Source organism: Camarhynchus parvulus, chromosome 2, assembly GCF_901933205.1.
Source record: "Camarhynchus parvulus chromosome 2, STF_HiC, whole genome shotgun sequence".
In the NCBI taxonomy this organism is placed as follows: Eukaryota; Metazoa; Chordata; class Aves; order Passeriformes; family Thraupidae; genus Camarhynchus; species Camarhynchus parvulus.
This window is the reverse complement of record NC_044572.1, coordinates 20,346,312-20,371,204: the sequence shown is the minus strand read 5'-3', so window position 1 is coordinate 20,371,204 and position 24,893 is coordinate 20,346,312. Positions and strand designations below refer to the sequence as shown.

The 24,893-nt window shown below is 37.3% G+C and overlaps 2 protein-coding genes across 2 annotated transcripts in view; both read left to right on the top strand.

Annotated features, from left to right (window-relative positions):
- The window catches only part of LOC115917501 (macrophage mannose receptor 1-like), a 31,716-nt gene extending 20,525 nt beyond the window's left edge, over window positions 1-11,191 (top strand). Inside the window, 10 exon segments of the mRNA XM_030971587.1 lie at window positions 548-729; window positions 1,370-1,472; window positions 2,693-2,922; window positions 4,870-5,035; window positions 6,413-6,559; window positions 7,619-7,735; window positions 8,581-8,633; window positions 8,635-8,749; window positions 10,461-10,490; window positions 10,891-11,191. Coding sequence (XP_030827447.1) covers window positions 548-729; window positions 1,370-1,472; window positions 2,693-2,922; window positions 4,870-5,035; window positions 6,413-6,559; window positions 7,619-7,735; window positions 8,581-8,633; window positions 8,635-8,749; window positions 10,461-10,490; window positions 10,891-11,135 — 1,388 coding nt within the window. The 3' untranslated portion in view covers window positions 11,136-11,191.
- A 2,396-nt stretch (window positions 11,192-13,587) lies between these two features.
- The window catches only part of LOC115917500 (macrophage mannose receptor 1-like), a 30,327-nt gene continuing 19,021 nt past the window's right edge, over window positions 13,588-24,893 (top strand). The window contains exons 1-11 of the mRNA XM_030971586.1: window positions 13,588-13,657; window positions 15,596-15,991; window positions 17,155-17,328; window positions 18,308-18,466; window positions 19,283-19,396; window positions 20,521-20,667; window positions 21,636-21,809; window positions 22,359-22,516; window positions 22,932-23,042; window positions 24,133-24,248; window positions 24,671-24,819. Of these exons, the coding sequence (XP_030827446.1) occupies window positions 13,588-13,657; window positions 15,596-15,991; window positions 17,155-17,328; window positions 18,308-18,466; window positions 19,283-19,396; window positions 20,521-20,667; window positions 21,636-21,809; window positions 22,359-22,516; window positions 22,932-23,042; window positions 24,133-24,248; window positions 24,671-24,819 (1,768 nt within the window). The remainder of the gene's footprint in view (window positions 13,658-15,595; window positions 15,992-17,154; window positions 17,329-18,307; window positions 18,467-19,282; window positions 19,397-20,520; window positions 20,668-21,635; window positions 21,810-22,358; window positions 22,517-22,931; window positions 23,043-24,132; window positions 24,249-24,670; window positions 24,820-24,893) is intronic.

Below are 24,893 nucleotides of genomic sequence, written 5' to 3'. Positions count from 1 at the left end.
GGAGGTGTTTGATCCAGAGGGAAGACTGGAGTGAGATATTATGACACTTCTCAAGTTTTGGCAAATGTCATCTGTGGAAGGAATAGAATAATCTATTGCCCATGGTCTTGGAAGATGGGATAAATTGTAGTAGTTTATAGTCATGAAATGCTCACAGATATTCAAGTTTAACATTAAACAGACATCCATCAGAAATTACATAGCTGCAGTTAATGCTACCTTGGGAAAGACAATCCTTTTGAAGTCACTTCTGGCTGTGATTTCTATAATATTTCCAAGAAGCCTGAATAATTTTTATGAAAAAATGTTTTCCTTTTTCCCCCCCTCTTTTTTTCCCTGCAATCAAACTGCTTCAGTTTGATTCCCCATTGTAATTTTTTTATTTTACCATTCACTCATAGCCTAATAATACTGAGGTTGATATTTCCAATAGATTTAGAAGATGAATGCTTGTTGTTTTATTCATAATTTGATTTACATGGAATTTGAAAAAAAGGAAACTCCTCAGGTACTTTTTATTTTATTTTTAAAATCTATTTTCTATCAGCTTTCCTCACTTTCCATCTAAAGGATGTTGCCAGTGAAACATGGATTGGGCTGAATGACATTAACAGTGAGAATACATACCTCTGGACAGATGGAAGCATTTTTGACTATTCAAATTGGGCCCCAGGATTCCCATTCAGAGATAATTTCATGGTGGTTGACTGGAAGTATATTACAATAGAGGTAAACAGAAATAAATCAGAAAATGCATAACATACATGACATAATGTTTGAGTATACCAGCCTGACTTCTGTCTCAACAAAGATCTGATCTTTATTAGCTTAAAGCAGAAGTGAACTGAAATTTCAAAGATCAAATTTTTTAAGCCTTAATCAGAAATTCATAGGCTTGTCTAGTATCTAGGCTTACTCTCCTTTGTCAAAGTCTAGAAATGCAGAAAAGGAATCTTTACTGCTAGAATTAATTACACTTTTTATAATTATTATATTTTAGTAAAAATATTCAGTGCTAGTTGTGCTTTTTTATTCTGGTTTATTGTTTTTCCTTGTATGATGCAATTCCAAATGAAACTCCAACTAATTCAGTACAGATTACGATTAACTCCATAGTAAAAATAGCTGCAATACATTCCAAGGAATTTTAATTAATGGACAAAAGTTCTTGCAGCAATCTGCCAATGAAAGTACATTTGCTTAGGATATATAATAGAATACATTTAATTTCCAACAAGCAGTACATGAAAAGAACCAGAAAACTAGAAAAGAAAGCTACTAATTTTTTCTCCTCACACCTATTTCCATTATTTTGCTGGAAATTTTTCATTTTTTCAGCAACAATTCTGTTTTTCAATTTTTCCCCCAGACTGATTGTATTGCAATGACAAGAAGGTCTGTAGATGATGCAGGATTATGGGAAAATACTGACTGCCAGCATAATAAAAGTTATATTTGCCAGATGGACAGCGGTAAGTTTTATTTTTCACTTTTTTTTTTTTTCTTTTGTTGCAAAACATTTATGGAACAATGCAACCATTACAACTCAGAGAAGCTGACTTTGCCTACCCTGCAGACATCCACACTTAAATCAGGTGCCTGGCATGCAGACAACTTGAAGACGGGATTCACCTTCTTAATCATAAGAAAAATGCCCAAACCAGGTTCCTAGAAGGTCTCTGCCTTCAAAATGCCTGTTTTGTCTACTAAAGAAATGTGTGGCCATCTGTGCATTACCCAACTATCATAGAGACAGGTGGCTGAATGCAATTTTGCAAATACAATACAAAAAGACAAATCCCTCAGTCACCTCCAGCTGGGGGTCAACCGGGGCCAATTAAACTGATTGGTTTGCTCATCAGTCTCTAGCAAGGCCTTCATATCACAAGAACAGCAATACTCAGAAGGGCAAAAGTTCCAGTTTTCTTCATGGGGCCTTAGGGTGGGAGGCACATCCGGAGCACAGAGTCTGCAGGAACAAAAACAGGGAACTGCTGAGCAGCAAGGCAAAATAGAGGAAGAAGCCACAGCTGGGTCAGATGATTCACAGCTCTGTCCCATGCAAGTGCAGAAAGCTGCATCAGGATGGCACCAGCAAAAACAATTGCCAGGGCGTCCTCAACAATGACTGAACACAAAGTTTATGTCTTTTCTTCTGCCCCATCATTACCTTTAGGCCCTTGCCTTCTACTTCTGCATATATAATTATAAGTACAAATAGAGTTTCCTTTTTCCCTTCATCCTACGAGGGAAAGATGTAGCAGCATGGTCATAAAATTTCCTTAGAAAGAAATTATTTTGAGACTGAAGTGGTGTGAAGATCTTGTCCTGTGCTCATGCATGGAAAAAACTTCACCTGCACTGCGGTGGGGGGACGTGGAGATCTTTGGGAGGAGGATCATGGTGGAACCAGTACTGACATAATTTCATCTGGACAGCCTGTGTCTATAGATACACACAGCTCATGCTCTGCCTCTCTCTAATTGAATGTGTTTTTATACCGTAGTTTAAAATAATTCCAAATTGCCATTAAAATAAATCTCTTTGGTTTTATGTAAGAAATGCTGTTACTTGATGCTTGTGCTGCCACATTATATTCATCTGTTACTCAAAAGTAATACTGCTATCCAGCAGCTTGTAAATTTTCACTGTATTCTCCTCTGCCTTTCAAATTTGTACCTCTTTCCTACAGAGCCTGAACTGTTTCACCCCACAAGTGCTCCAGATTTCGATTTTGTCCATTATGGCAATAGCAGCTATTTAATCATTCCTTCTAAAATGAATTGGGAAGAAGCAAGAAAAGCATGCAAGGAGAAATCTTCAGAGCTTGCCAGCATTTTTGATTATTACAGTAATATATTCTTACTGCTGCAGGCAGTACAGTATGGAGAGCCCTTATGGATTGGGCTCAACAGCAATGTGGTAAGATTAAAAAATTAATAGTTGATAAAGTTAAATGCTGCTACTATTAGTAGAAGATTTATAGCATGAACAGATTTAGAAACCTAGGAATGGTGGACAGTCTCATATCTTTTGACTTCATTGATCTTAAATCGTTGAACTCCATTTTAGGCAATGGAGAAGGATGAGAACCTTTGGTGGTAATGGACTCTCTTTACTAGTTCTGTGTGAATCTTGGAAACTTAGGTAAAAACATTTGGTAAACTTTCAGATGGCTGTTTTTAGGAGAGGTGACCCCTGCCCAAGGACTGCAAGATGGTCAGTAGGACTAGTGCCTCATGATCATTGGCAGCTGTAGCTTTTCCAATATGTTTTGGTTCAGAAGGGTTCATAGCCAAACCACACACCTTTGAACACACACTCTTTGTTATACCTGCTGGGTCCCAAAGGTTAAAATCAGTAAAAGCTATACTGCACCAGAAGTAGTGAATACCAAGATCCAGGTCCACCACTTTTACGGCAACACTCAAGTGACAATCATTCTTATTAGCTCTGTGACTGAGTGACAAATTGAGCTTCAGCTTCTGCACTGAATATGCAGTGGTTAAATGCACTTAATTACCATGTTTCTATTTCATTGTTCTTTGATCTGACTAAACATCCCTGATAATAAAAATAACCTTTTCATCAGTAATAGTCATCTTAACTATTCATTGTTTTTACTAATTGGGATTCCACACTGATATGTAACACTGCAAAACATGTCTGAAATTCAGTATCCCTAGGGATAGTTATAATAAATATTGTGTAAAAATAGCATTTTCCAGTTATATGATGCAGCAACACTCTGATAAAACCCCTCAGAAGGCTGAAAAAATTGTCTGATAAAATGAACTTGTTGCTGAACAATATATATTTCCACTATTCTAACAGTGTCATCTCTGCCTCCACCAGAAAAAATGCCCACAGGGTAGTCACCAACCTTAAAATAAAGCCTTCCACTTGCGAAAGTCCACAGGGCATCTCTACCCAAACCAAAATAATAGTTTAAGTGCACTTGATATGAAAGTTGGTTGGTTTTAGTCACAGTAATATGATTTAGAAAGCAGCTAAAATCCCATTTTGATCAAGCTTGAATCACCAGACTGTCCCCTGGTACTTATAAACCTTGATCTTGCAGAGTCAAGCTTTGTGGTTCCTCCTTTTCCCCAGGCAGTGAGTGACCTTGCCCTGATGATGCCAAGCTCAGTATGACTTTGTGCACCTGGCATCTCTCTTGACACAGCTAGACACTGCAGTGAGATCACATCTTATCCCCCTCTTTTTAATGGCAGCAACATATTGTCTGTGTCTTTTCACTTTTCCTTGTAATTCTTCTGATTCTTCATGGAAAAGAAAAAAGGGGAGGAGGAAGAAAGACTAAACAAAGACTCAAGAATTCCTACTTGACATATTTCTCTTTTGCTTCTCGCAAAGTAATAATTTTTTCTGGTTCCTCATAGTGATGGCTGCAGTTTATTCCTCAATGTTTCTCCTCAAAACTGCTGGAGCTTAGAATCCTTGTCTGATAGCCAACTCTGAGACCCACTTCCACCTGAGCTTTCCACTGGTTTCCTGTTCTTGGGCTTCCTGCTTCTTCATGGTTTTCCTGCTTTTCCTGGAGATCTGACTCTTCTGGGATGGTGATTCCATCTTACAACATAGTCTGACAAGGGACTGAGTCCCCAGGGAGCATTATCTAGCCTTTGAAACACTTCCATGGGCTGTTCCAGCAGAGGAGCCATCCTGCTGGGTCTGGTTTTTGTGTTGCTGAGTCCTGATTCAACCAGTATTTTAACAGTACTAGCACAGATACACAAACTGAGCTGCCTCTATCACTTTGAAAATGTGCTTCTGTATGACTGCATATAGGTGAAACAGCAGATAAGAGTTTACAAAAGTTATGTCAGATGTCTGTTTCAATTTCAGAATTATGGATATTATAGGTGGACCAATAAAAGGAAAGTAAGTTTTTCTAAGTGGGACTATGGAGAACCAAAACAGAGAACAGCCTGTGTCTATCTAGCACTCTCTGGGAGATGGAAAACAGCACATTGTAATGAGAAACATCTTTCTATCTGCAAAAAATCTGAGGGTAAGCAATGGCTTTTGGTTTTATGGCAGAAAACTTGCTTTATCTGCTTTGCCTGAATTACAAATTTCTAAGTATATATCAAGAATAATAAGGCTGGGTATGTATGGTCAATACATTTATTATGCATGAAAATGTGTTATTTTGATGGAGTTGGCATTCACCAGCCAAGGTCTTGCCATTTTACTGGACTGGAGTGATAGCTACCATGGGGGCAGGCAGACAGATCAAAGAGATTGTGAGAACATCAGGCATCTCACATTGAGTCTAGAATGTAAAGTGTTTTGCTGGCAGAAGTTTTATGGGAAGGTCAGTAATCAGTGAATTCCACTGAGTATAAAATGAATTTTGTTTCTTCAATATAAACACATAATTCCTACACTGCTTGTTACTTCATTGCTCTTGGATTCCAAATACTGGATACAGGAGAAGAGTTGTATCTGATAAAAAAGGGTCTGTTATTTGCCCCAAAAGAAGTTCATACTTCACAGGGTTTGTATGGGAGGAATACTACACAGTAAAGCTACAGGCAAACCTCAGGATGGGACTGGGTTTTTTCCTTTCTCGTTTGTATTAGAATAACATCTGTTAGCTGTAGCAACACACACTTAATGGAAACTCAGAGTTCATTTGGGGATTTTTGGGTTTGTTTTTGTTTTGTTTTTGTTTTGGGTTGGGTTGGGTATTTTATGGGTTTTTTAACTGGTTGGTTGTTTTTTATTTTCTTTTCTGGGCCATGCTTTGAACTTCATAGCTGTTAATTTGCAACTTTTGTTTTAAAACCACAAGTGCTAAGTGACAATGTTGCCTTTTCTTTTCATAATGTCATTGCTTGTAGGAAAATGAGAGGTTACTACATAAATAATCAATGAGCCTCAGATTACTCTATGCTTTGTCAGGTATAACAATGTTCAGAAATTTGGATTGTTATCTTGAGGAAAATATTAAATGGGAAGATTCTATTATATGATATTTCATTTTAAATAAAACTTATTTGAACTTTTTGAGAGTTTGGGAGTTTTCTAGGGGTGGTTGTTATGTTTTTTAATGCTTCTTTTATTTATATGACAAAACAAACTAGATTATAACAAAACAAATTAGAACCAAAATTCTTGAACACTCAAGTATCCTTGAAAGAGTCCAAGTTTGGTTTAGTTAGTAACAGAGAAGAGCACAGATTCACACTGAGTCATCCTCTTGCAGCTGACCAGTCCTGATCCTCATTATCACTCTTGACTTAGACACTGATAATTCTAGCGCTGTGTGCCAAAGAAAACTTTAAACACTTTTAAGAAAAGGTGGTTTTAATGTTTGATTTCATGTATGAAGAACTGCGATCCTTACTGAATGAAAGCATTCATAATATCTCATTTCTTCTAGATGTAGTTCCTTCTGATCCCCCCCAGGATATTGGACAATGTCCTGAATCTGATCACATATCTTGGATTCCTTTCCGAAGCCACTGCTATAACTTCAATGCCAATGAAATGAGCTGGGCTCAGTCTGTGACTCAGTGCATTCAATCAGGTAATTATTATTTTTACCCAAATATAGAACTTCAATCTTGACATTAAAAAGAAATATTGAAAAAATCTTGAAAAGTAACAATGCAAAATCTACAAATATTAAAAATAAGGAATATATGTCTCATTTAATTTTTACTGGTCTGTGCTTTTCAATTATGTTGCATTTAAGGTGATTTCCTTGTTCTATTTTTCCAGCTGTGCTTGTTTCTTGTTATAATTCTTCATTCACTAAATCTCTCTTTTTAGTAAAATCTTAAATTTTACGTGACTTGAAAAAAACTCACTTCTCTCTAGCCTTATCCTTTCTTTTCCATATCTTTCTCTACACAGTAGGCAAAGTAAATATCATAACAATCACTAATTTTTAACATGGCCTGTGTGATCCGAAAGGGGTTGATCCAAAAGGGGTTTCTTGTGCTGCCTAGTAGCCCCTGCTTTATCAGCCAGGCTCCCTGGCAGAGTGCAGAGCCTGGGGAGGAAAAATGCTTCCCTCCTTCTCCTTGGAGACATCTGCTCCTGGCCAAGACCAGGAGCAGTACCTTGGCACTGTTTCACCTTTGCTGCTGAGTCATCAGCTATCTCATCCATGTCTCAGGAGGCCAGGAAAGAGAAAATAAATGGATCCTTTGTTTCATCCCTTTTTAGATCTTCTTAGCCCTCTTCTGCTACCACCACTGCCACAAAAATTAATACATTGTTTTGAACTGCAGATTTGTTTGTTGCACAGCATTTCATGCTACATATTATTCTGGCAAACCATGAAGAACAAATAAATAATCACTCGTAATTCCTATGAACAGTAACATCCAGTCACCTGAAAACATAGTGCACCTTGCCTGGTGTTTAAAAGTCACCATCTTCTGTGTGCCTGTGTGTCTTTCACTTAGATGAGATCTCTCGCTGTCAGTGCTGTTCCCCTACAGCTGGACACTACCTTCTGGTCTCTATTTAAATTCTTTACTCCCTAGCAGTGGGAGATTTTTTATTAACCTTAACCTGTCTTAAAAGCTGTAACTATGTCAGGGATATCTCCAATCATCTTCCACTGTTTTTTTTATAGGTGGTATGTTGGCTTCTGTAGAAGATCTGTATGAATCAAACTTTTTAATAGAACATGCAGATTTATATGCAAGTAAGACAAGTGGCTTCTGGATAGGAATATACAGAAATGTAAATGGTAACTATTTTAAGTTCTATAAATAATCATAAACAGACTTTATTAAATGGAAAAAATATTAATAAAATTAATAGGTTTTAAGCAATCAATTGAGGTAGAGTTGGAGTTCAGATCTGAGTCCTCTCAGAGGTTGTCTCCTATTCCTGGTCTCTGAGAAAGCTTTTCCTGTTGGGGAAAAAGTCCTGACTGGCTCTCATCTTCTCTTGGCTGTGGAAGACTCATGTGGGGCCTGTGGGAGTCCAGCCAGAGCCCACAGCATCAAGCTCCTCTGTGACTCTGTAAGGAGAAAATTAGGCTGCTTGCTAAAGCATGCAGTAGAAAATATGCATCTGAAGAAAACATTGTTATCAGACTACAAGCAGTCAGAAAGGGTTTTATTTTAGATTATTTTCAGCCCATTGAAACATCAAATTTTTTTAGAGTTTATTTTAAAAAAGTTTTAATTTTAACTAAATGTATGATTAGAATTACAGTAAAAGCTGCTTGATTTTCACTGTGTGCTGATGAAATAATAATTGAGAAATTTTTTACGAAAATTCTGAATTTAACATTTTCAGCTTGAAATTTTAATATCCTAGACAAACATATGGAGAAATATAAATTAAAACTGTGATATTATTATAACTGATAAACCTGCAAATCATAATTTGGGAAAGCTATTATATTGTTTCTGAGACAAGAATCAAATGAGATAAAATGCATCAAAAAAAACCAACCACATGGAATTTCTGAAGAAAGTAGTATTGCTTTATAGGCTGGAGAAAGTAATATTATGTCAATATTCACTAAGGTGAAGACCTTCCCTGTGGATCTATTAGTATTGATACTAACATTTGCCACATCAGGGCAGCTGCTTTGGCAAGATAACAGTGCCTTAGACTTTGTCAACTGGGCAGAGGGGGCAGCCCTCGGGGGACGAGCTGGCTTTCTGCGTGGAGCTGTCTGCAGCCACAGGCTACTGGAGTATCCTGCCCTGCTCTTCCCAAAAGGGCTTTATTTGTAAGAAACCAAAGAGTAAGTGACTTCTTTAATATTTGCTCTTTCCATTTATGGCTTTATTTCAGTAATAATACCACAATATGAGTGTTGCAAAGGACTGACACCAATGTTTCGATGTTCAGACAAAAATGATACAAGTGAATTTTTTTTTTATTTCCCCTGTTTATGATTTCTTGCTTCATTAACCTCGGATTTTGTTACACTGTATTTTCTTACATAAATATTTCCTGAAAAAAAAACCCCAAATTTCTTTAGTTTTTTGTTCCCTCCAACATAAACAGATTTTTTTCTACTGAAATTCCTATTTTCTTTCTGTGGAACAAGAGTGGCATCAATAATTTGCTATCCTTCCTCTTGCTGTACTATGATACATGCTGTTCCAGCAAGAGATGGATGAAGCAATTCTATTTAAATAGGAGCAGAAGTGCAATCCAGAGAGCATATAGTGACCTTTGAAAAGAGTAGAACTGTTTTGGTTAGCTTTTTTTTTTTTTTTTATATTTTATTTCTGTATAACTGAGCACCATCTGCTTTAGTCAGGAAGTAGAAGTATCAGAATATTGTGAGCCAAGCAAGCTGTGGTATTTTGGAGTTTAACTGTTAATTCTGCAGAAAAGTCCAATTTCCTGCCCTGTTTCACAACCCCAAGGTTCAGGATGTTTCTGAGGTTCAGTCCTTTCCCCCCAAAGCAAACCTGCAGCTGGTGGGGTAAGCAGCAGCAATCACAGCATTGTTCAGGGCATGCTCTTGAAAGGAAAAACCTGCTTTGAGGACAACGCCTAGTTTTCTTTGCAGGCAACAGACACTACTGAATGTCAGTTCTCTGCTGCCAGATGTCAGAAAACAGAAACTCACAGTCACCACGCACTTTATTTGATGGGTTTGACTGTGCGTGGCCCTGATGCGCAGGGTACAGGGGGTATTTATCCCCTGACACCGGCTTCCCCAGCAGAACGGGTGTTTATTCCATTTCAGCCAGCTCTAGACCAATTTAACAGCTGCTTCTCCTTCGCGCTCGCAAACACACAGAGCCCCATGCATTGCCCTGGCTCTGCTGCAGCAGCCCGGCTCCTGGAGCATCCCTGGGCTCCCACTGCCCACGGGGAGAGCCGTGGCCATCATCCAGCAGCTCCCAGCTGCTCGCAGCATCATTCAGCATCATCCAGCATCACCCAGCAGCTCCCACCCAGCCAGCCGGGAAAAGCCTTGCAGGCGGCGCCCTCTGTGCGCAGCCGGGAAAAGCTGCACAAGAAGGCTTGAGTTTATACGTGTAATTATAGATGCAAATAAATTATGGTAAATTAAGACCTGCTGGGTCTCAAAAAGAGTTGTGTGTGATACAGGAAAGCTCAACTGTCCTCAGCAGTCGATCAGGTTTTCCCAGACTCCACAAGAAACAGAGCCGGTGGAAAGGGCAAGGTTAATTAATCAGGGAGAGGAGTCCTCTTGAAACAGTCAGAAACCACTACCACTTAGCTTGGAGATGTTCTGGTTATTACAAAAGAAGCAAGAGGGGGGATTGAATATGCAAAACACTGCAGTTTTATTGAAGGGAATATGGGGTTAAAAATCTTTCATGCCTTTTCAGCTCTCCTGATTTAGCAGATGCGTTTCCAGAAGTGATGATGATGTGGAGGTTACCAGACCTTTTGGTAATGTCAAACTGTCAGGAAGAAAATGTGACCTTTCTAGATTTTGACTAAACATTTGTCTTTTTCTTTGACAGCTCTTCCTAAAGTGGCTGGCAACGTAGAAGGTAGGATTTTTTCCCCTTCCAATTAATTTTAAAGATATGTGCTTAAATTGAGTACTATTTATTTAGGGTGTTTTTTTTGTTCTGTTTTTGGTTTTTTTTTATATGAACTTTATTTGCTTAGTTGACATTGAATTTTTTTCGCAGCCTAATTTATCAGTAGCTGCAAGACCCTTAGGGAACCCCAAAATAATCAAATTATTTGGCAAATTGATCACACCCTCTGATCCTCCTTTTGTAAGATCCTCCTTTTGGTAATATCTATGAGGAAGACTGACACAGAGAAATTACAATAGATTGATTTTCCACGTGATAATTAAGGAAGAACTATAGTTTTCAATAGTTTTATATTTATTTGTGGCTACAGCTCATTCATTTCTATTTACTTTTTATTTATTTACAGATGCCAAAAAGAACAAAGCCAGTGGTCACCTGAATATGTGGTTACTACTTACTCTGGTCCTCATAATTTTATTGGGGGTGGGCTTCATGATTTATTTCTTGTTCAAGATCAAAACTGGAAGTGGAACTGGAAGAGAGGTGAGGCGGAGCAGCAGGCAGCTGGAATACATCCATGCCCTAAGTGCAGGGGACAATGGAAGTGATGCTACCAGCAACAAAGAAAAAAATGAACACAGTGTTGTCTGATGGGATAAAACAGCCAAACTAAATGGTTAAGCTGAAAAAAATATAGCTGAACTAAAGGAAACCTTAGTCTCTCTTAGGTGCATGTAACTTTTACTATGAAATAAAATTGGCAGTTATTCCTTTGGTAAAGATTAGGAGCTATTGCTGTATGCTCCTCAATAAATACTCTCAGATATTTATTGACTTAGTACTGTACAAAATGGCTAATTAAGCAAGTAAGGAAAATAACAGAACTAGTGGGAATTTAGATTTAAAAAGGTTACTTATTCAAGAATTTGTGACAGCATCACATACAGAGTCAAGACTAGCACTGAGCACTCTTTGCAGAACGCTCAGACCTAGTTCCTGCACTTTGAGAATATCTCACCTTACTGTTCTGAAGCATGCACACTGTTACTTAAATGATGTTTGGAATAAACAGAGATTTAGATGAATTGTTTGTCCCCATTGCTGCCCTTGTCTTATACCCTTTACACAAATATCTTCCTTGTGATAGTGTTGTAAGTGAAATGCAAATACTCGTCCTTCATTCATGGCTTCAACTTGAATTTTGCAAAACAAATAAATCTTTACATACAGTTTAATTCTATGACTTTGAATGTTTTTTATCAATTATGAACATGAGACTATATCAATAAACAATCTATATATTACACAATAACATTTCAGTGTTTAATTAGCATGTGGAGGTGATACATGGTTAGTTGATCTAACGAGTCTTCTTCCTTAAAAAAGAGGCTGACAGGAGGAGACACAGAAATGTGAACAAGGCATATGACTAAAAAATCCATAAATAAACTATAAAATAAAGTAGTTGCCAAATACATTTTGAAAGAATGCAGTCCTGGTTTTATTCCAAATGATCACTCATTTTAGGACAGCTTTGCTTACTATCCTCCACTTCTCTGATAAATGGATGATAACTGGGCACTGTGTCCATGATTCAGGCCAGTAAGAGAGTGGGGCACAAAACAGTGCCTTGCTAGTAAAATGTGTTAGAGATTTACTGAGATGTTTAAGTTTTCTAGGAATTCTCTGTTGTCTATGATATTCTGAAGAGAAAAATATCTCAAGATCTCTGGGAATTACAAACCTTTAGAAAGCGCATAAGAACTGCAGAGGAGATGTTACATTGGATTGAAAATTTAGAGATATGTCAATTAAACAAAGCATATTGCAGAGGATAAGGAATAAGAGGCAATTTTTTACCCAAACTACTTTTAATGACAGTCCTCTTGATCTTCTTTTTACCCCCTTGTGTAAGTTACAAAGGATACACTTTTTTTTTTTTTAATAAATATGGAACTGGATTCTGTGCTGTTTGATGGCTACTGATAAAGGCAAAGTAAATTAAAACAATAAACAGATGAAAAAATGCAACATAATATCATTATTTAAATTGTTTATATTTCATATTGATAACACAACTCCAAAGACTGTATTGTGTGAATTAATTTCTTCTATCTTATTAAGTGATGCTTTGCTCTTGCAGAAAATACCATGAGATTTGTCTTCATAATAAAGCCAAGAAAATGAGAGAAGATGTGAAAGGCAATTTCAGTTGAATTTCTTTCCTCCCTTTTTTTCAAAATTACTAAGGGATTGTACATCACAGCTGTAGTTCATTTCCACTTAATAAATGGCTGAAGCTCACTTGTAAAATTTGAAACTATTCCCCTATTCTTGTCTCATTTATGCTTAGTACAAAGAAAGAATAAAGTAAGAAAATTCATTTGTACTTTATGAATGAAATAATTTTGAAAGGCAGATTTTTTCCAAAATCACGGAAAGATTTGTAAAGATTTAGCTAATTTGTATTGGTTCTTCTAAGATAAATTCACATGAAATAACAGCACACTAGTTCTATCTGTCTGAAACATCAGATGGATAAAGGCAGGTGTATGCAGGTTGTCAAGTCACTGAGCAAAATTAAATTGTCCTGTGGGGTTAATTTTTCATACTGAAATAGTCAATATTGCTCGCTGCAGTAAATTAAATCAGCGTACCTTTTGCAGCAGTGAAGACTTTTCTGGCTAAGAAATTTGCATATATTTTTCTCTGAGTTTCTCAGGTACATATATCTGACATTTAAGATACATCCATTTAAACTGCACTCCCTGCTTCTTTGTCTTTGAGGGTCAGAATGTTACAATTCCAGCACAGAACCTAGAAAGTTAAAAACAATTCAGTGGAATGATCTTGAACTGTTCAAACTTTGCCGCTTGCATTTGAATGGATGGAAACTTCACTTTCAGATGCAAAGTTCGAATTTTGTAATTTATAGATTTCAAAATACTACATGTGACAGGATATTTCCTTATTTAGAGCCCAGAGTTTTCTTTTTCAACTAAACATCTCCAAAACCGAGAAGGAGCCAGCACCAACTGACTCTTTAAGAACCTCTACTGCAGCAATTAATTTCATCTCACCTCTTTGTGAATAAGAAGACAGAATGAAAAACTTGACCTTTTCTACAGTTTTAGTTTTCCTCTCATTTGTTCATACTGCTTTTCAGACACTCGGTGAGTCTATTTTTTACTATCCCCTGCAAAAGTGGATGTGAAAGTGGGCATCTTTGTTGTCTTGCTGGTTTCTCAGAATCTTTAAGATTTTCACACAGATTTATTACTCTACATTTCATATTTCTGCTAATGGGAGTTGTCCACGGAAGTTTCTGCAAAACAGATACAGAGATGTTGATTTACTTTTAAAGAGAGAGGAATATTCAAAATGGGGTAAAGCTGGGAATCAGAGGTCAGGACTGAGTCACATCTGTGAATAAAAATTGTCTTTTGGGTACAATTTATTTATTGCTTATGTTTGCTACTATAAAGTAGATGGACTTCACAGTGTGCTCCATAATCTTTGTCTATATGTGTGACTGGCTCACAAAAAAAATGAAAAGAATAAAGGAATTAAATGGGGTGTTGCATGCCTATCTCCTAGCCTTAGTTTGAGATTCTGTGGGATGTGTTGGAACTTGTGAATTGATGTAAGGTGCAGCAATGTGGCTCAGAAGAAGCCAGTAAAAATAATTAGAAATATTTGAGAGTCAACAATAGCTGTGGAATAACCATTACAGCAGTAAGAGTAAAGATAAGAGGCTTAAGGCTCTGAAGTTGGCCAAAGACAGATCCCAGCTCCCTTTTAAAGTAAGTATGATGATAATTTTCAAAGATGTGTTTATTTTACCCTTCAGTTCATTAGATTTGTGGAGTGGGGTATATATCACATCTTCCAAAAGCAGACACTGTTCCATGTGAGCTGTGACAGCACTACCCCATGCAAAAAGAGGGTCTCCCACCTGCTCTGTGAGCCCAGAACCCGACAAAAAAGTAGAAATCTCTCAGTTTCCAGCAAGAACTCCTATTATTAGATCAAAAATTCAGTTAGGGACAATGGTACTTATGGGACTACACTAAGAACTTATTTACTGAGCAGTAAGAAATTAAAGACTTTATAATATTTAAAACTTTTTGCCTAAATGGACAAGGAAAGAAGAAACTAAGTCTCAGCTTCAAATTTAGATTTACAGAACTGAGACTTCTATATATTACTGAGCTGGTCAAAGTAACACAGGGACCTTCTGGAAGAGCTCAAGAACTATTCTTTCTGTCTTACCCTCCCAGAATTTCCCATAGATTTTCTCCTTTGTTCACTACCCAACACTGGCTTGCCCTAACATCCACACTTGCCCTAAAAATTTACTTCTGTGTATGGAGGGGAATCTCACTGCCTCTTGTGAGCTATTCTCTCAGGTGGATATGGCAGTGACGCTGCATCAGGCTGCCTGTAACCCTTTGGGAGTGTAAACTATCTTGTGTGGCACTCACAACGCACAGGCCCACACCTATAGTATCTATATAGTATCTATATAGTATCTATATAGTACCTATATAGTGTCTATATCAGTGTTTGTTCTTGCGACAATGCTTGTGATTTATTGCGCAAATCATGTTGACTTCTTATGATAGATGTGCTGAGGAAAAGATGGTGGATCAAGGCAAGGTAACAAGTCACCATTACATGGTTTTTAATTCCGAAAAAATCCCCAAACCATAACAAAACATGTAAATTCCAGAAGGAACAAGAGTCACAGAAGGCCCACTCGCTAACTCTATTAATCACAAATCTTGAAAGAAATGTGCATTTCAGAGGAAGATAAAATTCCATTATTATAATCACATATTTGAAGTTGTCTTAAATGTAATTTTTGTGTTCTTATACCCCTGTATTGGGTTCCCATGTATTTACTGAGCTGTACTTACTTTTCCTTCCCTGAATGGAATGTGCCTTGAAAATCCCATCTGATCCTTGTAAAAATTTGCAGCCACCTGACATGAGTCAGAATAGAATCATAGCATAGATCAACATAGAATAAACAGCACATTTTTCTCCTCACAAGCTCCCTTTACCATGTGCTCACCCTAACTAGTTATTCTGAATGCTTTGTTTTGCAGACAAGGAAGTATTCTTAATATTCAATGAGGATACTAAGTTCTGTTTAATTGCTCAGAGTTCTGAGGCAGTCACAACAGCTGCTTGCAAGAAAAGCAGTGACTTACAAAAATTCAGGTGGGTCTCTGATCATCAGTTAATGAGTGTGGCCTTTGCACAATGCTTGGGAGTGCCCAACAAAAGAAACCAGGCTAAAATTTCTCTGTACCCATGCAACAAGAAAAGTGAATTCCAGAAATGGGAATGCAGAAATACAGCCTTGGCAATCCAAGGGGAAGATTTATTTCTCAGTGCTGGCAAAAAAAAAGAAAATATTGTGCTGAAAACAAGATCAGAGGCAAAGGATAAATGGAAGATCTACGGAACCATGGATAATTTGTGCTCTCAAAGCTATGAAGGTAATGTTTAAAGGTTATTTTTGGTGGTTTATTGAATCTACTTGTTTGCCATCAATATAGGGTCTTTTGTTTTCTGCCCTCTTTAGCCAAATACCAGCTTTTCCCCCTGAGGCAATGGACGGCTAGGGAATAATTTGTTAATTTATTCAGGCCTGTATCACTCCATCCTAAAGAAAAATAGCTGCTTAGGTTCAGATAGAATGCAGTATGTGCAAAAATGTGCATATTTTTTGTTCTTTACTTTTAAAGCAAATGTGGATGTAGGGTTTTTTTAAATTGTTAGTGTTAATCACTCTTCCCAGTGGTGCCTAGCAATAACACAATGGGCAGAAACTGAAACACACAGAGTTCTGCTTGCACAAGAGGAAGAAATTATTTTACCAAGCACTGGAACAGATTGTCCAGAGATGTTGTGGAGTTTCCCTCACCAGAGATACTCAACAGCCATCTGCACACCATGCTGGGCCATGTGCTCTGGGATGGCCCTGCTTGAGCTGGGAGCTTGGACCAGAAAACGCTCTGTGATCCCTTCCAACCTGAACCGTTCTGTGATTCTGTGATTTTGCAATCAAAGCACTTCATTTAACTGCATACTATTACTACTGAGATTGTATTAGTATTATTGGATGAAAGGGAAAAAAATCTCTACGTTTAATACATCAATATTAAATGTAAGGAAATAATTCCATGCATAGCACCTTCAGTCGCCCTATGAGATTTCAGATGCCAAAAAATCCCACAACATTAAGCCACATGAATTGGAAGTTAAGGCACATGATAAAAAAATAGCATGATTTATAGAAAATTATATATAAGATAAAAATAGATATATATTATTATATTGTTATATATAATAATATATTATATATATAATATTAATATATATTATATCATATATGAGATAAAAATCACTGCAGCTCTTTCATAGTTGTCTACAGCATGAAACTGCTCAATCTCTAGCTGGTACAGCTGATGATGTACCCCAGAGGCAAAGGATAAATTGCAAGACCTACCAAGTACTTCTGTGGAAGATATTGCTGGTGACAGCAGTTCCCCAATTACACTGCTGTAACACTTGTCATGCTTTCTCCACATAGGCTCATCCAGAGTGCAGAGACATATATTCACAAAGCTGTATTAAAACTTCTCTTTTTCCCCCTCAGATATATTTACACTGTTAGGAAATTCCAATGGAGCTCCGTGTACCTTCCCCTTCCTGTTGAGTGGAAGATGGTACACTGAGTGCACAGATGCTGGCAGGTCAGATGGTTTGTTCTGGTGTGCAATAACGCCCAGCTTCGATGAGGATCATTTGTTTGGGTTCTGTCCAGCTGCCAGTAAGTCCCACACGCTGACATAGATCCTGTAACACAACACTGCTATGTACGTGTATCAATATTGAGACGCTGAAGGGAAATGCTGAAATAATGCTGAAGGGAAAAACCTTGCAGTGGCCTAAATGTCTTTTTCATGCAATAACGTTCCTGACAGAAATAACAAATCTACTTGCTAATAGCCAACAGTAAGGTTGAAAGTTGTCTGGGTGTGTCTATCAGCAGTTGACTGAGGCAAAAACAGTGTGCTTTAAATATGACTCTCTTCAGCATAGAATCACCTGAAAACTGAGATGCCATTCACAGTGGTGCTTTATTGCAGTCAGGCTCAAGACTGAGCTGAGTATTTGAGGTGTGGCCCCACCAGTGCAGAATAAAGAGAGGCAATCACTTCCCTGCTGGCCACACTGCTGCTGATACAGGCCAAGATGCTGTTTGCCATCTTGGCCACCTGGGCACTCCCTGGCACCAGACGTTTGTGTGGTTATCAACCAGCATCCCCAAGGCCATTTCCACTGGACAGCTTTCCAGCTGCTCTTCCCCAAGCCTATAGCATTGTAAATGTGATTAGTCATGGCATAATTTCACAAGAAAGTTTTCATTACTGCAAATGTTTTTATTTCAGTTGTGTTCCGGTCAAGAAAAAACTTGGCCATAGCCTATGAGCTTCTGAACAGGTTCTCAGGGTAGACAATGACCAAGACACAGTTTTGATTTATTGGCCTCTGTACAATATTCTTTTTCTCCTGGAATTTATAAAATTTGATGGGAAAAGTGCAAATAAAGGATGAAATGCTTATTACTAATAATGTCATTGACACACCCTCTTTTCTTAACAAAGATTAAGATATCTTGTGGGTCTGACCCTTAATTGCTCCAAAATGTTATTTCACAAACAAGCTTGCAGTTAAATTTTGCCATAACACATTGTCTAAAATGTTTATTACAAACTCAGGTACTAAATCACCTTTCTCTCACACAGACATTGACAGATTTTGGAGTACAGATCCTTTGACAGGAACCTACTACCAGATAAACCACCAGTCAGCTCTCACATGGCACCAAGCAAGGAAGAGCTGTCAGCAACAGAATGCAGAATTATTAAGTGTCATGGAAATACATGAACAAATATATCTAAGAGGTGAATTAATAAGCAAGATTCAGTAAAAACTCTTTTGAAAGGTTTTTTTGACTGATTACAAATGTTTCAATGCTTTAATCATATTACAGTGAATAGCTGATGTAAGAAAATGGTATCTACACTAATCAGAAATAACAAAATTACAGTATGTTAAGTTTTTTGTCCATGGTACTTCAGTAAGTTGTGGAATTATTATTTGAAATTATTTATATTATTATTATTTTATAAAAAAAATCTGAGGATGTCCAGCTAAATAAGCAAAAGTTAGCTTAAGCTCAGAAAACACCAGAAAAATCACAGAAAAGGGAATTACAATAAGAAACATTTTAGGAGACAGCCATTATATGGCAATTACATTATATGACACGTTCTATGATTATATTTTGTGTTAATAAATCAGTATTCTTTGTGTATATCTAATGAAATAGTTGTTTTGAAATACAATACAAATTTCATACAGATTATAGATTTATGCACACAGTAGAACGAAGGTCCTATATTAATTGCACCTCAAGCAAGAAAACTTATAACAGTATTAATAATAGAAATTAAATCTTTCAATTTTCAAACCTTATTGTTTATCTATAACTGTAGAATAGTATTAAGTTCAGATAAACTAATATGTAAAATGACCTTTTTCAATTCTCTTCCCTCTATCTACAAAAAAAAAAAAGTCTGAGTTTATTACCAGTAAACATGAATTCTGTACTGAGCTTACCAATCACTAGGCAGACTTTTACTATCTTCTTCTAAACTTTAGAAATGATACGTTTTCCTAGCGAATCTCATTGGAATTCAATTCTTTTGGTTATCTAGATTTGATTGACAGCAAGAGATCCTCTCTCTGGATTGGGCTTAACAGTCTGAATCTCAACAGTGGCTGGCAGTGGAGTGGTGGCTTTCCCTTCAGATACTTTAACTGGGCACAAGGTAGTAATCTTTTTAAACAATTTTTGGAATTATAATCTGAGAATGATGCTTTTCTTCACTAAATATAACTCACAGAATTTCAAGCAGAAGACCTCAATAACCTCATCTCCTATCAGAGGCAGATAAAGTAAAATGCACTAGTTGAGCTGTATCGTACTGGGAATGCCTTCAAGCCAGTGAAATCCTCTGAGTCTCTACAGCTTGCGCAGGGTTATCCGACCCTGCATCCTGCAAGGACTCAGCTGCCACTGAGCATTGCTCTTGCAAAGACTTCCTCTTCACTTATGCTTTTTTACTCTTCCTCTCATTCAAGAGTTCATGGCATTGACAGATTATCTTTGAAAGTCAATTATTGCCATGGCAACAGCTGGTTGCAGCAAATTCTGAATAAATTCAGGCATAGTCCAACTTTCAGCCTTCTCAAGACTCCGAGGTGCCACCTGCTTTTACCTGGCACAGAAGATGAAGGGAAAGCCCAGAGCTGCTGAGTCTGGTGGAATGTTTTCTACCTTCTGTTGAGTTGATCAAACTCCTCAAGCTTTGCAGGGCCGAGAGGAGAGGTTGGCTCTCAGGTCACTCAGCCCACAGCCTCAGGGCTCCGGTGTCCTCACACAGCAGCTGTGCTCATGAGCTAATCCACACACTTCCAGTTCACTGCAGAATTAGGTTGTAACTTTTGTGGGGAGAGGGGAAAAGAAGTAATTCATCACACTGTGGGTGTCTCTGAGGAGAAAACACTGACCATTCCCCAGGGATGGTGGTCCTCTGGAAAAACTCTGGGGTGTTGGTGGAAAAGGCAGGCAGAGGAGAGACAGCAATTGTGAGGGAATGTCAGGAGGTTCTGCTTGCAGCAAGGAACAAATCTGCATTCAAATCGCAAAGGGACATGCTAAAAGGACCACTATTCTGTAATCAAATGTGTGAATTATGCAATAAGCATCAAAAGAAATATTTTGATGGGTACTTCTAAATTACATTTCATTATCTCTGGTAGAAAATAATTGTAGGAGTGAAATAATGAGCCCATAATTGACACATGAAAAGGTGATCAGTAAATTGCTCTTTTTAGCTGCTGACATAAACCCTGTGCTACATAAAAATAATTTGGTTTTTATCCCATGAAGGAAGCCCTGAGCCTGAGTCTGAAAAACTCTGTGCAGTACTAAACCCCAGAAGAGATGCTAAATGGGAAAACCAGCCCTGTGAGCTGAAACTTGGCTATATCTGTAAAAAGGAAAAATCTACAAAGGATCCTTTAATTCTTCCATCGGGTATGTCAAGCAAATAAAAAACCTTTTGATAAAGGCATATTTTGTGTCACTAAAGTTAAATTTAATGGCTATTTAAAATAAAAAGGAAAAACAAGCATTGAAATTTGGTTTTCTGCTGTGATGACAGGTACAGAACATAGCACATTGTTATTTCTTTAGCAAAATACATTTAAATACTGAAAATGCTCCTGGAGCCCACTAACCACACAAGCATTTTTTACTTTGTTATTATTCACAATTCCAGAGGCACTGGGTTAAGCCATAGAGTTTCATGAAAGTATCATGGTCTGCATGGACATGAAAATAAAATTAGAGGTGCTTCACCCTTCCTGCAGTGCATTCTAATGGAAATACTGAGGTTTGTCACAGAAGGCTAGGGAAAATTGCATCAGTGGGCTCAGAGAAAATTTTTGATGGCAATCAAAAAATTTTTGATGGCAATCTTTTTAGATTGCTATAAATACTGTGAAAATTTTCATCTAGAAAGAGGGCAGAAAGGAGCTTCCTTTTGACCACTTTTCTGCTATACTTCTCTCTGGTTTATTTAGTGAGAGCTGGCATGGAAAGCCATGTGTGCAGAGAATTACTTGTGCTGCAGTAATAATGCCTTTCCTTTATGAAATATAAGAAACATAATTGTTTGGGGTATATTGTGTTCAAATGCTGCATATGAAATTCCAAAATATTCCTCTGGCCAGTGAATACTTCACACTAGTGAAGCCCAGTGACAACTGGCTCCAGTCTTTTCCTCTTTTGTTTAAAAGCACTTTGATTTCTCTAAAAGTACCACCAGCAACAACATACAGACTAAAACACGTGTGAGGAATGAAGTACTGCTTCTTTGTTACCACCTCCTTTTCACTCTAATTCGTTAATTAGCTAAATTTCTAATGTAATTGCAGTTATTCTACGCTTCAGTTTGCACCATTTAAAAACTTGAAATATCTATTGATTTTGAGGAGATGTAGAGTCTGTTAAATGCCCAGAAGAATGGTTGCCCTATGGAGGTCACTGTTTCATGGTTCATAGAGACCCCAAAGAATGGAGAGAAGCCCAAATTTCCTGCAATGAGAGCAATGGTGACCTGGCCAGTATCCACAACCCTGAGGAGCATGGCTTCATACTGTCTCAGCTTGGCTACAGTGAGTATTTCTACATGGCAGTGTTTGGTACAAATAGAGACCTTTACTACTAGAAGTCTTACAGGATTTAAATAAAATAATTGTTTCTTGCTTTTTATGAATATTTACAGGGAAAGCCACAGACATATATGTTAGAAAAACTTGAAAGCCAAAAACTCACAAGAGGAGTCATTATGGTCTTTTCATTTTCATTTTCATTTTAATTATTTCCATTTTGATTTTCATTTGTTTTTCACTGCATAAAGTCACTTGAAGGAAATAACAGCTCTGGTCACTGCAGCATTTGAGTGGATTATCTGCATCAGACACCTTGTAGCTGTAGATACAGTAATGTACTTCACTGATAAAGCTGACAAACCTCATTTCCTACTGGTATCTCATTTTTAACTTGAAAGAAGAATTAGAATTACATTTTAAAATAAACTCCTCTATCTTTTCATACAGATGAATTTGCATTGCAACATTGCAATTTCAGTTCATCTCCATAAAATCTTCCTCCTATGGACTGTTTCAACTTGGGTAATAACACAAATGAATTTCTGTTCTTAGGAGCTGTGGATGAGCTGTGGATTGGCCTGAATGACCTCAAAATTCAAATGTACTTTGAGTGGAGTGATGGGACTCCTGTGACATATACAAAGTGGTTGCCTGGAGAACCAACCCATGAAGTCACTGGCCAAGAAGATTGTGTCATTATGGCAGGAAAGGTGAATCATTCCACATGAATCATACAGTGTAGCACTGCACTATTTGACTTTTGGCTATATTTCTAGGGGGATTTTTAATGCAACTTACCATAGCTGCTAAGTTGCATAGAATCAAAGAATGTTATCTTTATTCACTCAGACATATGGTTGTTCTAAATCAAATTTAAAATGAAATTCCATATAAATAGTAAATGTCCATATCTGATTGTGAGTGTACATTATATGCCAAGCAAACCTTAACAGTCTGGCTGTGCCACTTAGCTTAACATAACTTCACCTCCAAGATCAAATACCTGGAATCCACTAAAAACTACAGCTCTTTACATTGAAACAGTATTTTGAAAAGAATTATAATGTTTCTAAAGTAAAAAGGTTCTGCCTCACTGTTTCTCACCTCTTCCCAAACTGCGACTAGGATGGATACTGGGCAGACAGCGCCTGTGACAGGAAATTAGGCTACATCTGCAGAAGAGACCCACTACAAGGAGTTTCTCAAACAGCAAAGACTGATCCTGCCTGCCTGAAGGTAAGAAGAAAGCATAACCAAGAATCTGGTTAGTAAAATTTCACAAGCTCCTCTTGACATTGAAATGATTGTTTTTAATTTCCTTTCCTAACAAGTGTTATTCCAGAACAAATTCAGGGTGATAATTTTCACTACATTTCCATATAAGGAATAATAATAAGTCAGGCCTATTACCTCTCAGAACTGTCTGTGAAAGGGGCTAAAGCCAATTCTGTGTTTGTCTGCATATTTGTTATATTGTTCTACAACCATATGTGGTTATTGAACATGTAGTAGGGACTGGTAACAATTCTGGACCATGCAGCATGATGCAAGATGATGACAAATCTCACTACTGAAGCCAAATCGAAACAATAAAATCCTTTTTATAAGTGAATTTGTTTTGAGAAAGTTATTGTATCCTACCAATTTTTTTCCTTTTCCCCCCTCTTTATACTTTCCTATTTACTCCTATTCTATATTTAGTAACCTTTCTCACAAGCCCATATGGGGAACAGAGCTGAGACTCATTGTGCTCAATGGAGTTAAGCAGCAGCCAAATACTGAACACAGAGCTTATTTACCTTTCTTGGGTGCAGAAAGTCAATCTTGAGATGGTATAAAAGGGAAGAGTGACTTGGAATTCAGCTGTAATTTTGAGGATTTTTCTCTTCAGTGGTTTCTATGTTACTGCTTCAGTCAGACTTTTTAGGTGACCTGATGTATTAAAACAATTAATTAGTCTATTTACTGTTCCTTTAGCCTTGAAAACATAGGAAACTTGAGTCAGCATCTCTACTATAATACAGACTACTGGTTTTTTGTTCCAAGCATAGAATAACTTTATTCATCTCTGTGTCCCTCTGACTTTTTTACCAGTAAAAATTTATCCATTAATTTCAAAAAAGTGAGACTCATAGGCATTAAATCTTTTCTTTCTGCACTGAATGTTTGCTAAGCTGATTTTCTATTGGTACACTGGAACTCAGATTTCTACATAATCATGTTAAGTTATATTAAAAATATGTTGGTTTATGTGTATTCGTTGAAATTCAAGTGCTAGAACATATGTTGTTTTTCATTGCAAGTTTATTTCATGTGTTCTTGACAGGGTTGGGAAAGATATGGTTTTTACTGCTACCTGGTTGGACATACCTCTGTAACATTTTCAGAAGCAAAGAAAACTTGTGAAAGGAGCAGTGGTTATTTAACAAGTATAGCAGACAGGTATGGAAAGGGTTTAAAATTTGTATATCTGATGCAATAATATTGGAATTTTAAAAAAGAGTTGAGAACTTTTGGAAAAAACAAAACAACAAAAAAACCCCCAGGATATCCTTTTTCTGAAGAAAAATATGAATCAACATAGTATGGCTTTTCTTACTAAAAACAATTTATACCTCAATGTTTTTTTAGTACTTAACATTGAAAGAACAGACAACAGCAACTTTGGCTCTGTAAGGAATAGTTTTTCAGTATAGCACAGCTCCACCGCCTATTGCATCTGGGACCCAGTTAAACAACATATTCCCCATAAGAGGAAGTTTAGTGGAGAATCTATTAATTCTAGCTGTATGAAGTTTGGATGCTGACGAGTGGAACATGGAAGGAAAGCTGGGTTTAATCCCATCTGACTCCTGTCATTTCAGATATGAGCAAGCCTACCTGACCAGCCTCATTGGTCTGAGCTCTGAGAAGTATTTTTGGATTGGTCTCTCAGACATGGAAGAGCAAGGGATTTTCAAGTGGGTGACTGGTGAAGGTGTTCTGTACACAAACTGGAATGCAGCAATGCCTGGTACTCTACTGATGCCAAATTTTTTTTGCCTTTTTCTTTTTATATATTCTCTGTATTCTTTTACACATATATTT